At 34.5% G+C, this 14738-nt stretch overlaps 1 protein-coding gene across 4 annotated transcripts in view; it reads right to left on the bottom strand.

Annotated features, from left to right (window-relative positions):
• Window positions 1–2790: 2790 nt before the first annotated feature.
• The window catches only part of LOC131075955 (long chain base biosynthesis protein 1b), a 108448-nt gene continuing 96500 nt past the window's right edge, over window positions 2791–14738 (bottom strand). For all 4 annotated transcript variants that reach the window (XM_058012946.2, XM_058012945.2, XM_058012948.2 and 1 more), the window contains 3 exons: window positions 8858–8999; window positions 3310–3437; window positions 2791–3194 (listed from right to left, as the gene is read on the bottom strand). In XM_058012946.2, coding sequence (XP_057868929.1) covers window positions 3018–3194; window positions 3310–3437; window positions 8858–8999 — 447 coding nt within the window. In that variant the 3' untranslated portion in view covers window positions 2791–3017. The remainder of the gene's footprint in view (window positions 3195–3309; window positions 3438–8857; window positions 9000–14738) is intronic.

The raw sequence follows: 14738 nt of genomic DNA on the forward strand, positions 1-14738 counted from the left end.
TTGTTTCCTCTCCTTTAATCTTAGCCCTTCATGCCACTTTCAATCTTAGTTGTTCACTCTTTCATAAAAAATATATAAATTGGAATCTTCTCCCTTTACAAATCATCACTTGCAATTATACCACCTTTATTGCAAAATACCCATATTGTTATGCTATTGAGAGCAATCCACATTTTCCCAAATCAAAAGAGCAAATCAAATGAAGTAAGGTGCATCCATTTTGGCTCAATCAAGAAGTGAAAGTATAAAAGCTTGTGTATTTCATATTTGTTTTGTGCTTATGCATTTAGATAGTTGTTACACTTCTTTGTCTTCACTCACAACAATAATTAAAGGACCACATCACAACAATAATTAAAGGACCACAAGCTTGGGAAAATAGGGCTTGAAGTTGCAAATGCCACTCTAGTCTTCCAAATGAGCATTTGAGCTACTTAGCAATTCTGCAAAATATTCCTTTACACTTACAATTAATAATGACAATTTGAAGATATTTCCATATGGATATGTTGTAGTACATCACGGTACCATTAAAATTATTAAAACTTTACCCTTTGTGCCCTTCCCAAAGAATGATTTCCCAAATTGGAGTGGGCAAATGTGCATTCAGATAAATCTTCACACGTGAGAATAAAAGGGTATCCACCTTAGTATCGTAAAGAGAAATGCTTATAATATTATGCAAATCAAGAAGCCCATGACAATTTTATCAAGTTGTTACTTCTAACATTAATCCAAACAAAATGCATCTAGAAAATTTACGAAGTTACATGATTGTTTGGACAATGCACTTCAAATTTTATTGAGCTCAGATTTTGTAGTTATCCATAGATTTAAAATACTCAATCTTGCATCAATGTTAAGCACAAGAAATAGCATTTTATTCATAAAAACATGGTTCAAAAAGACGGTGTCAATGATTAATGAAATTCATTTTATTACAATTTAGTTATGCTGATAATTTAGAAAGAAGATTCAGTTACTATGGGCCATGATACTTTAGATTATCATTATATCGATTCTGAGGATCAAACACATACTATGCTTTTGTGGGAGTGTCATATTATCAAGATACGTCTACCTCGCATTATTTCATTTTTCATATTTTCGCGACGAAACTCCATGCAGTCATTGTCAAAATTTGTTCAAGAGGATAAAGTTGTAATGGTGTCAATCTCTTATAGAATTGAGCCATTTTTATCTTATATAATTACAAGTACGCTGGAGGAACCCCCATACCAAAGTGAGAATCGTATTCATGTATTGAATCAAATTTTAGAAGAAAAAGAGAAAAAGAAAGCTAAGGTGGGGTAGGGCCTTATAGTGAAGCACTCTAACTTTGCGCCTCTCAAAATGCTGTGGGTATTTCAAATCACTCTAAATTTTGTAGAATTTATTTGTCAAGTCTCCTATTTATAAAATCTGGTTTTGAGTCCACATGTTCAAATATGATGCCACATCAGCATGGTTTTTTTGGGGGTCCAAAATGGTCCCAAAAAAATTAAGACCAATAATTGTGCACTAAGTCATGTTTATTGGTACACTAATGTGACATCACATAATTGGTTGCTTTTTTAGATTTACGGAAATCTTTTTGGAAATAAATATTGACATGACTAGTTTTATGCTCTACTAAAAGACTCATTTTGATCAACTACTATCCCACTAATGAACCCAGCTCCACTATGAAACCCTCTCCCCTACCACATTATCATGTAGAGCATACTTTGCCACCTACATTGCCTAAGAAGGATAAAGAACTAAAGTTGTAATAACAGGGATCGAAGGTAGAGAACCAGGACTTAATACAGAGAAAATCACCCTAAAAGTCCCACAGATCTGCCTGCAAGATATAGTCCTTATCTTTTACATACTCCGATTCTAAAATGAAAAAGCCTTAGGCACACAGTAAAATGAAAATTTCTACATCTAGGTGCTTCTTCAACAGCAGAGATACATGCATGCAGGTTGCACACTTTTGGCGAAACTTGCAAAAATTTGCAAATCATAGCATAAACTTCCCTCTCAGTCACCTCATACTCCATTTTTATATTTGGCGAATAAGCAGGATGGAAATTAACAGAGGCAGTTGAAGAAAAATTAACATCTTACGGAACCGTAATCTTGCACTTGGCAGAATGCCTATGCCCTAAAGAATAGAAATTGTGGGGGGGTCATTGCCAACCCACCATGATCAGAAGAAAATGAAGAGTTTTGCCCTATATCGCTAGTGTAGGGAATACAATGATCAGCATTTAAAGGATGCAAAACTGTTGGCATATGGCTCAACCAAATTATTGGGCAATAAAAGTCCATCAAATTTTAACTGTGTATTGTTTATATTGCATATGTTTAAAAATTGTTCATTTGGCTGTCCAGAGCATGGAAAAGAGCAGGCATATTGGAAGGAAGACTGCTTCAGCAGATAATTAAACCATAACACATCTGAAGTTAGGGTCCACAATGTTTACAATATGAAAACCCATTTGACTCATTTTTCCTGAATCCAGACATTATATATATTTCACATTTACAAAATTTACAATAACATAAAACCAACATTAACTGAATATCTAGATAACGAAGTGCTTGGTAAACACAATTATTGTATATTTAATATTTACTGGCGGAAAAACATTACTGCTAATCAAGCTTTTGAGATTATTTTCACAGGTTTTCTTTGAAACTTGTATCTGGGTATAACTGTGATCAATCTTACTAACAAATTCTGAAGCATTCTGTACATTTTACTCAGAAAAAGAATGATATTCTAGGCTAACCACTGCAAGATATTACGAACTTCCTTGCAAATAAATATTAATTCCCAATCAATACTTACTGTGAATGTCATGGGATGTGTAGTAATACAAAGCTCAAAATTTGTGACACTGATACATGGTTCCAAAAAAATTACATGTCAAAGAGACCCTTGCACTTGCAGATTCTGAAGTTTCAGTTGATTAACATGTACCCTCTTCTAAGAAACACGGGGACCGACTCAATCAAATGAATTTTAGTTACTCTTTTGTAGCAAGTACAGATTCACATACTTTGATTAGTGACCGAATAACTTGTAGTAAGTCAGATTCTGTATGAGCTGCAGAAACTGTTAAACGAATTCCAGCTGGTAGTTTACAGCTGTCTAGCAAAGATCGTCTAGATACAGCCAACATTATTGACTCATCCTCCAACATCTGCAGCTCATCAGTAATGCAATTCAATATTAAAAGGATGATATTTATGTTTATACTCAAGAAAATATTTTGGAAAAGCTACAATAAGATGCCAACAAAATGCTATCACACATACTCGATCAGCAATTTCCTGAAGCATAAACAAGTCACTCTTGAAGGAACCAGATGATTGCTCCAATTGAAGAAAGATCAAGGGTGACAATGGGTCACTTGAAACTTTAAGACCTGGTATTTGTAACAAACCTGCAATCATGAGTAAAATTTTTAGCAGTAGCTCAATGCATATAACCGTTGGTTTGAAGGTAATTTTGAATACAAACATTTAATGTATTATAATTATGAAGTAGAAAGTCAGATGCCCTACTATCAACAGATGCAAAAATAATGAAAAAATGAACTGATAGCAAACTATAATTGTGTAAAATGGGTGAATGCCAATGTTTAGAATTCAAAATAGTGGACATTTTTAATAAACATTATAGAACATTTTACAGATAATGCAATAGAATCAATTTACCATTTGTTATGTCAAGTACGACTAGGAGTTAGATTTTGTAAACAGAGTTTATAATCAAATAAATAAAAACTTAAGGCAACTACAGGTATAGTTCCTTTTCAGGCAACAGCACCTGTTTTCAGAAGCAGGTTTCCTTCCCTCACAAATTATTTTTGCTTCCATTAACTATCATGGTTGCTAGGAGTTTCAATATTTAGTCCGGTATTTAAAATAAGCATGCCTACCAAGACTTGGAAAACAAGTGCACTTCACCATGCCTCCTGCCTTGGTCTTCTTCAGCCCTATCATCTTTAGAGGCAGGACTTATTCCATGGTAACATGTCTCCCCCCAATATCCCCATGTTTCCGGGACAGGGACCTTTCCGAATGGCAGGGACTTAGGGGAAATGTCCCCCTGTTGTCCAAACACCTCTGCTTCCAACCCAGGGACACTTCCAAAGCATCCCCCTGGTTTGGGGACAGCTTGGGGACTCCAGGACGCCCCTAAGACATCCATGGGACTCCCAGGAATCTCCAGACTGTCCCAAGGACTTCCAAGCAACCCTGTGGCAAGAAGATGAAAAAGTCCACATCTTTTTAAAAATCAAATTGTTTTTTCAATCAGCATGCTACAAACCCTAACCCTATGGGCCCCACCCATACCCTAAGCACTTATAAATGGGCATCTAAGCCTTACAACAGACCACTCCAAGTTTCAAAAAGAAGGTTGAAAGTTGCAACAGCAAACTGCAAGAGTGAGAAAGATTGCAAGTGGGAGCATTAGGATTTAGGAATAGAGAGAGTAAGAGTGAGAGGGAAAGCAAGTATAAAGACTTCATCAAATCATCAATCCACTGTTGAATCAACATATTCTTCAAGCTACAAGATAAGCTTTGGCCCTTCATGACAGTTTTAATTTTCTTTGTTCAATTTAGTAACTAATTACAAATTTTAGTGGACTAATTTAGCAATATATTTAGACCCTACAAGTTTACATTACAACAACTTACAGTTTAAATTTTAGTTTTACAAATGAACAATGATGAAATTTAATTTTTTTTATTTTATAATAGCAATGTTTAGGTGTTCAAATTTATTTATTGTTTTTGATTAAAGGGCTTAAGCAAGTTTTGAAGGGACCTGAAACCCTATTTACAAGAAGCTGCCATCAGACAACCATCAGCAAACCATCAATAAACAGACAGCCAGCCCACACAAAAACAAAGCAAAACACAACACAACTAAAACAAGAAGAAGCAGCTAATTCAAATTCTTGCGCAGCTTGATCCCCTCACATCTCTTCATGGACAGGTTCAGCTGCCTCCACTTCAATCTAAGAAAGGTTCATGGACAGCTTCTTCATATCTCTCACATCTTGCGCAGCTTGATCCAGCATCTTCTTACTGCCTAGTACGAGTACAAGGGCCTCTTCCTGAGTAGCCCACTTTCCTTTCTCAATGGCATCAATGTCAATGAAGAAAGATTTTGCCTCCTGAGCCCTCTCAAATTTCTCCATCATAACTCTAACGCTCTCTACACTACACTTGATAACCTTGTAGCTGAAGTTGACCAAGGTTATGAAATTATAATTGATCCTTTTGTAGTTCGTCTCCAGTCTCATAATTTCTTTGGCAAATTTGCATAAATATTTGATTAGAAATTTGAAACTCAAAATGTACGAGTCAAATTAGGATTTTGTCTTTTATGTGTATTCTGTTTTTATGATCCATGCAACCTGAAATAAGAAAAACAAAAGCAAAATCCTTGGTTGATAAAATACTCTGCTTCTACACTTCATACAAACTAAAGTAAGAAAAACAAAAAGAAAATCCATAAGAAAAACAAAAAGAAAATCCATATGTCGAGCATGTGCATAATTTATTATTGACATGTATGGTAACCATAAATTTTGTTTCTCGCAAAATCACTAGGAGTTCTACTTATCAGAACATTAGCAATGAAGAGGGTCATGAAGACCCTATGTAGGTTCAATCAGAGAGTCACGAGTACAAATGAGCGGAAAGGGCTATGGACATGGTCAAAATCAAATGAATCAAAGAGGTGGTTAGTGACACTAGAGATGCATAGATGTTTATCTACAACCACCATACTTCATAGTTCATACGCACTCTTTAGGACCTTCCGTAAAGAGTTTTTAGAACCAATAGAGATTAGATATACATCATGGTTCATCCTTTTGGAGGGATGCTTGAGTTGCAAGAGGCAATGCAACTAATAGTGATGATAGCCAAGTGGAATCAGTAGCCCAATTCAAGGAGGGTGAAGGGTGTGGTGAAATACCCAATGCAAGATACATTGTTGCAATTATTACTCCAGTCTTCGAAGTTATTAGATATGAGGACACAAATGCACCTAGCCTTTGAGAGGTATATGAGTGCATTAACAATATGCTTGGCCAAATGAAGGCTATTGGACAAAAGAAAGACCTCAAATTAGAGTTCTACAATAAGCACATTCAACCAATAACTGCTGATGCAAGAATCTCAGCACTCCCTTGCACATGGCTGCATATGCATTGAACCTGAAATGTTATGTGCAAAGGCTAGGAAAAATTACTCCTCTACAAGATGCTAAGGTGAAGGCATGGTTCATGACAGCCATTGTGTCTCAGTGACCACAACATCCTTATGTACAAAGAGTCCAGCAGCCCAAGGGGGTGTAAATCCAAAGGAGCCAGCATAGGTTGATGAAGATGTAGCATATACAAAGTTTGTTGGTATTGGTATGGAGGATCTTGAGGTTAAGGAGTCTAGCAGTTCAAGTGATGAGGAGTTAGTGTGAATTTTGGAGATGTGCAATGATTTTAAGCATTGGCCTATTTGCCAATTATATTTTTAAATGTACTCATCATTTTGAATATAATATAAATATATAGATATTTGGAATTTTGAATGTTCATTCAATACAAAATCAAAGTATTTCAAAGTTTCTTATGTTATTCCTTGTATTATTTTTTATAACTATATTTTTAAGTACTATATATATTTGCACTGTTGTCCCCCCACCTTCCCCAAATTAAAGCCCTTGATCCTCCCCAATCTCGAGACTCCATGGAACATAGGTGAAAGCAAAGATGAAAAAATCAGCTAAAATAAGTCCAAATCACGATCTATCAGAACTCATTTGTCTTGACAATTTAATCTGGCAAAAAATCGCGGACGATATTTCATAAAAAATCGTGATTTTGAAGAGAAAAAATTGTGAGTAAAATTAAAAAAATCGCGTTTTAAAAGCTAGGGTTTTTAACGCAAATAGTCCTGAATGCAAAATGAACATGCACTTTATAAGTTAGGGTCTTTATTGTTTTCCTGACCTTTTTTAATGCGACATCGAGAAAGAAAGGTATAGGTGAGCACAAAATAGGTTGCAGATTTTCCATTTCGCGTTTTGGCAGTCTTTTCGACAACATACCGACACTGATTCGGAAGCCCTTCCTCCTATCACAGGTTGCCCATCGATGTGAGAAATGAGGAGCTACACTGAGAGGGATGGACCAACATGAGCAAAATTCATCAATTCATGCATGATCGATTGGGTGCAGCACAACCATAACCCTACCATTTCCATTTTTCTGGGTTATAAATTATTATACTATTTAATTGTTCACTGTTTTATTTCAAACTGGGTAAGAAAATGATATATATTTTGTCCAAAACAAAGTCTTATTTTTCTTGGATTTTCTTAAACTATATTTTAACAATTATATAATATGATTATAAATTAAGAATAATATAAAATTTAATAATTACAAATTAAAAACTTGTATATTTATATATATTATAACATTGTTAAAATATAAATATACTTATTTTTGATAAATGTATAACGTGTATATTAAATTTAAGAAATTAAATATATTAGATGTATTGCGAGGACGGATGGACAAACATAATGTCACATTAGATGTATGTTCAAGTCAATTATAAATGTATAACGTGTATATTAAATATACATTAGAATATTTTAAGAAATAATATATTTTCAAATGTTCGATAAATTTGCCGAATTTTTCCCGATTTTTAAAAAATTTTGGGCCAAAAGATTTATTGCCGATTAAGAGTTTTTCATATTTGGGTGAAAGGTCCTCATTTTACATTGTTAATTTGTACATATAAGTTTATCGTTTCCAACTTCTTAAGGATTTACCCATTTTGGGATCATGGGTTCTAGTTAGAACCTTTTGTGGTTTTGCTTTTAACTTGTAGCCATTTGTTTCTTCAGATGTTGTTCAAGTTGACTCCTTTCTATTATAATTCATGGCAATATCAAGTCCTATTGACCTCCTTGGTCATATGATTTCATTCTTTCTAAAAGAAATAGATTAAAGTTCTTCAGTTTTTCTTTGCATCTAGACTGCCTAGATTTTAAAATGTCTGTTGAAATTTTGCGTACAGATTCTGATTTTCAACCATCAATAATTTTTAATGAAATGCTTTTGAATAAACTCAAAACAAGAAGCGCACAAAAGAGCCAAGAACCTAATGACTAGAGAAGGAATGATAATACATAGAGCTTCCTTTTTTATATTCATTTGACCAACTAATTCTGGAGACTGGTTAAAGGACCCAAGACAAAAGTTGTAGGATTACAGTTCTGTGTGATAATAACGTTAACTACAAAAGCATTTTATAATACAGCCGAGTGGAAGTTATAATATTTTCCCTGGTGACAATGAGCTAAAGTTCTCAAAAATAACCTCTTGTAATGCAAACTACTCAAGTGAGACTGGAGCTGTATCTTATGCTCTCTTTTTGACAGTCCATACTACTGATTCTGAAGGAAATGAAAAGAAAATCAGACACTAGACTCTAGAGAGTATTTAATGCTATAACCTTAAAAATCAAAACACACACTCGTCCACAATGAATTTAGAAACATCATTTATTGATGTGGTAAAATAAAGTTGAAAACAGAAGCATTAAAACAGAAAATGAATATAAAGAAAGCGATGAGGAATCAGACAAGCGGAAGCCACTAAAAACTTGGAAGAAAGCAAAGCAGATATGAACTTGAAGAGCATATATCAAGATCATACTTGTAAAGATGGTGGGTGAGTCTATACTACATGCTATTCATTAAGAAAATTGATCACAGCACAAATGAATATTTTGATCAAATCTTGTAGAGAAAGGAGGCAAGAACAAACCTTCTTGCAAAATTTTTACATTTTTCTGCAATCTGACAAGAAGGTCAGGACTTTCTTCAAGAACATTAATTGCTGCTATAGCAGCACTCGCTGTAAAAGGTGGCTGAGCTGCAGAGAAGCAATATCCAGAACTACTGAGACGCTGCAATGTATTTGGCGAGATATTATGTTAGTAAAAACTTTAAAAACAATGTTATGATAAAGAAAGCATAAAATGGAACATACAATGGAACATACAATGGAAGAAAAGTAGGAAAATACTTAGCTAAAACCAAAACCAAGACTCGTGAAAAAAGTTATAACAGAACAGATAGAAATGACAAGTAAAACATGCACAGGCAAACTCAGTTTCATGGAAGACTTATTCAATCACTGAGTGCTAAAAGCTCATTAATGAGATCCAAGCACATTTATTGAACAGCTTACAAATTATGGCATCACATTGAAATGTCTCATCAGAAGAACACAATATTCCCAAGCACAAGTACTGAATTTGATTTCTGACAAACACTCTTCTGAATGGAATGTTGAATTTATATGTACCTGTCTGTCCATATACTAACAACTTAACTCCAACAAAAAAATATACTCGATGATAGAAAACTAAAAGCAACTAATGATATCAGTACCAGGCTCAAAAAAACACATAACATGGTAAAGGAAAGAAATAAATGTTGAAGGGCATCAAAGAGGTAAAGCTGCATAAAATATAATACTAAAAGAATGGTGATCAAATGCCAAATTTGCCAGGATAGTCCACTTTACAAAAAAGGACCACAGCCCCGTCTATGCAACTGCAATTTTTTATTACTACATTCACATATAACTTAGCCGTACCCTTACTCATTTAAATGAATATGATGATTTTTATGGCATCTCTATCCCTGTACTAGTACCATACTACCATCCCCACACCTCCAGGTGACTATCAAAATAAAAAAATACCAAAAAATATTACAAATATTATTCGCCATACCTATGTTGCCTCATTTTTTTATACTTTTACTAAATGCTAGATTACTTGAAAACAAAATTTGTACCCTGTACTATCTGTGATGATGGCATGGCCATGCATGAAGTCAAGTGTTATGTAGTGTTTCCCCAAGTTCCAGGATGGGGGGGAGCAGGGAAGTGAGGACAAGGTTTCAAGGACCAAATATCCCAAAATTTTGGCGACAGCAGGGTAAGGCTATTAAAATAACCTAAACAAACTAAAAGCAGCTATTCTAAAAAATAAATACAAATGTGTTGTATTTGCAATGACAAATTGAAGCCCTTTCAGGTTTCTAGTGGTTAACCTTTTTTACCTCAAAAAGTTACCTTTTTTATTTTTATGCACCAAATGGAGCAGGCTTTCCATCCTGAAAAAAGGAGACATCCCCTGAGTCCCCAAGTCCCAAGGATGCTAGGGGCATCACCCAAGGAACACATACCCATGGAACGCTACTGGTTTGCAAAATGAAATACTAGTTGGACCAATTGTAATGTGTATGTAGAGAGTTTTTACCTTGCCCAGTAAAATTTTTAAAATGATTGTTCTCATTCGTAAAAAAATGTACTAGCTTGGGAGGTGGCATTGCGCTTTTGTATCAAGGCAACTCAAGTTTGAACTGTGACTTAAAATATGGAATATTATTTCTTCGCTGACAATAGAAGCATATATTTTCTATTTTCAAGATAAATCGTTTCATGTTTCTTGAGGTTTTAACAATGTTTCTGATTGTGAGTAGTTATGTTTTGGAAAATGTATGTGTTTCAAGATTTCATGCAACTTGGCTTCATACATTTTTTAAAAAATAGTTTCAAAGGTGCAAAGTGATTAAAATAAAAAAACTGCATTTGATTGTGTCAAATTTGATTCCTCCATTCGACAAAGGTTGCTGTAGACATCTCAATGTATCTCCTGCGCAACATTTAACTGCATTGATTTCATTCACTGCCATAGTTATTAACCATGGTTCCCATATGACTTTACACTTGTATATCATTTACTGCAAATATAACATGGGACAGGAATATGTTGATGTTGATTGTAATTAGGGATGGCGGATTCCAATTGCCTTGGGCAACATTGGAATCCGCCTAAGGGGCCAGCCCCTTCTCCAACGTATAGGGCTGGGCCCTATACCTCACGGCACATCATAAAAACCCCACGCTACTCCACGCCACATAAAAGCTAACGTGCCAAACAAAATAGGGCCAACCCTATATAGAATGCATTTCAGATTAAAGGGAAAAGAATATAAATTAAAAGGATAAGCCGACATGAACACAAGCCGACATACAAGGTCAATGCATCATATAAATAAAGACACTTCTCACCTCAATAATACACATTCATCTTTCATTTCATCCTATGCGAAATATATGGTTCTGCTAAATGCGAGTTAAAGAAGGAATGTTATATCTGCCATTACTGCGAAATACTTCTGTTACATCAGCAAACTACATCTGCTAGTGAAAGTATGAAATTCATTCATGTGAAAAGCGAACTAAGGTTGGAGGAGAGCAAACTGAAGTTGCAGTCCATCAAAGAGCAGACTTCACATATTACAGTCCTAGGGTTTGAACCTGATTGCTGTTGGAAGGGTTAAAGGTGCAAATGTGACTACTTGATGCTTGTGAAAGTGCAGTCTTGTGGAAGACATTATCAGTCCTGAATGCAATCACCTTCAAGTACATGAGATAAGTGTTGTAACCTTCATATGAATATAATTCATAATCAGATCTGAGGATCTTTTCAGGCTGGGTTTTTCCTCCTAGGAGGTTTTCCCAGGGTAACCGTGTCTTGTTCTTATTTTGTTCCCTTCCTTGTTCTTATTTTGTTCACATATTAATTTAGTTAATAATTAAAGTCTGATTTTCTGAGATTAGATTAATCTGAAAGTGTTAAAATCAACAGTTGAAATCCCTAGGAGAGTGGCTCTGAATTTCAGTAAGTTATTGAGGTGAAGGATTCCATTATGTCATTGCAATTCAAAGCATTTCTCATCTTTAACAAAAAAACAATTTCATCAAATGCAATGGAAATAACAAAAGACTTATTGACCTTCAGCCCAAACCTTATTGGATGGTTAAAGGATGTCTGGTGACACAATACTACACCTCCAGTATCTTTTCATCCACAAATAATTGATAATAGATATTGCTTTCCCCAATGCTAAAAAGCATCAATTCAACTGGAGCTTTATCTACTCTATTAAGAAGTTAAGAGCAATATATGTTTTTGAAGAGAGTAGAGAAGCTACATTTATGTACATTACACTATAACCACACCTGAATAATCCTAAGAATTAAGGAACTATCAACAATGTGTAGGATTAGTTGAGTTTTGCAGTGTATCCATTTGGCATTTTTCATAAGCCTAAGGATAATGCAGCCTCAGCACACCAGATTATGTGCACGTAAGACATTTCCATTCTAAAAAAAAGTTCCAGAAACAAGGAGACAGGTTTTGTAGACTGGTGTAGAAAAAAGATTTCTGGGGTTAAGAAACAGAAGACAACAAAAATAATATATATATATATATATATACTCTTTTTTAATGTTTTTCTAAATATTAAAGTTTGAAACAGTCAGCATTGAAGATTTGAAACATTTGAGAATTACAACCTATGAAGTGAAATGTGAAACAACAAAGATTGAACATTCAAACAAAACATCTCAGTCACTCTACCCAAGAAGATAACTAAATCTCAAATATGCTTCAGTCAATGAATTGTTTGTTAATTTTGCATGCTTGGGAAAAACAGTTGCAAAAGCCATCTGATTTTACTGCTCCTGCAGTGAACACTGTAGAGTCACAGCATTATTCCTCTCATTGGGGATCAAAAGTCGAGCTTTATCTTGCCACCAAACAATTATAGAGACACTTGGGAATATTCTGTCATGGCAGATACAACACCACAGACGAAGACTTCCAAAAAAATTGAACCTGATGATAAAGGGAATCAACAGATGAAAGCCCATTTCTTGTAAACAATGAGGTTTTTTGGAAAAAGCTTACATAATCAAGTCTTTATTTGTAGTAGTAGTAGGGTTTCTCAATCTTTAAATTTCAAATGCCAATTATTTCTATTCTGAAGTTTTATAACTCATAAAAATTCTGTTTTGTCACAGAGCAGCTAAAAAAAATTTGTTCAAACATTTATCTGTCATAAAATTGTTTTTATCCCATGATCATGTGTGTATTGGGATTAGGCCTCTACGGCTTTCTCCTAGTCACTCTATCTACGCAAGAACATAAACATATCTCAAATACCCATATTATGTATAGAATCAGTTAACCGCTATCACAGCTTTTTAATGACCGATACAAATTCTATCGATTCATGAGTTTTTAAATCTAAACTGCTCGATTCTATGCATTGCGAACTGATGATTTTGTCGAAAAAATGAGAGAAAAAAACAAAAATAAATAACCATTATACAGTTCAGTTGCCAAAGAATGCAGCCTCTAATTTCATCTCTGTAAAGCCTTGAACTGTCATCTTGAAGGCCATTTAAATTTGTCCCAAGTACAGAGACAAATTACATTGCTACATATTTATCTTTTTATCTGAGTTTCTTAATAGACTCTTTGTCATAGTTCAAATGTTTCTAGAGAACACAAAACAGAAGTGTAAAGCAGTTATGGCCTGAAAATGTGGTCTGAGATTATAACTTTTCCTATCCACATCATCGAAAGCATTCCGTCTGTTTTTTTTAATAAAAATTCCATGTTCGATGTAGTTGTTAATATTTTGCAGGTGCCTTGATAAAATAAACATAGGAGAGTGAGCTGTAAATATATTTAAGAGACTGCAATTTATAGGAGAATATATAGTATCTTTGACCAAGATGTGACTAAATATCTAATATCTATGTTTAGGATAACCAGAGAGTGCCTGATGTTGAGAAGGATAGCAGCATTCAACAGGAAATGGGGAGAATTTCAACTATAGTGGATTATATACAACTTGATCAGATCCAAAACAACATTCACGGGAAAAGAAAATCGTGGGTATCCATAAAAGAAATGGATCTGAAGAGATAACAGGTCCCATAAGCAATGATGAGGCCATGAATGATAGTGAACCACAACCCAAAGAAGGGAAATATATGATATGAGCACATTGCCAACGCGTGACTTAAAACTTGTTAAATTCCAACAATGTGCCACTACATCAGACATTTATGTTGATAACTTGATACCTTTCCAAGTTATAACATAGAAAGATTACTAATCTTGTGAAGAGTATACATATTTTAAGAGCCTTTTTACAGGGACAAATATATGATAGATTATATATTTTTAAACTAGTAACAGCACCTAGAGGTGCTATATATATATATATATATATATATATATATATATATATATATATATATATATAAGCCATCCAATAGCACCTCTAGCTGCTGTTACTAGTAATATATTAGCAAATGCCAAACTCTAAATACTCGAAAAAAAAAGTTCAAAAAAGGAAGTGCGTCCCTACACAACATTCTTCTCCCCAATCTCATCTAAGGCATCTATCAAAATATTAACATCCTAGCATAAAACAATGACAAGATATGTGGTCAGTATCTGATATTTGTCCAACTATCCATAATGATTGAGCTACCTTGTCCTCACCCATGTCTCCCTCTTCTCCATTAAATTGACCCTTTTTTTGCCAAAGGAGAGGTCATGAGCTTATTCTCTCTTCGAGGCACATATAAAAGACCCACAAATGCTGCCTTCTTTGAGGCCTCCAATAATGAATTTGGGCAACATGGAATGGGATGCCTTGGGTAAACAATAATTTGCTAATGGCGTCATCAACCTGCTTGCTACTTTGATTGTTTGTCCCAGCATCCATATGCACAAAAAGTTTTATTTCCCACTAAACCCCTCTCC

The sequence above is a fragment of the Cryptomeria japonica genome, chromosome 9, assembly GCF_030272615.1.
Source record: "Cryptomeria japonica chromosome 9, Sugi_1.0, whole genome shotgun sequence".
Classification (NCBI taxonomy): domain Eukaryota; kingdom Viridiplantae; phylum Streptophyta; class Pinopsida; order Cupressales; family Cupressaceae; genus Cryptomeria; species Cryptomeria japonica.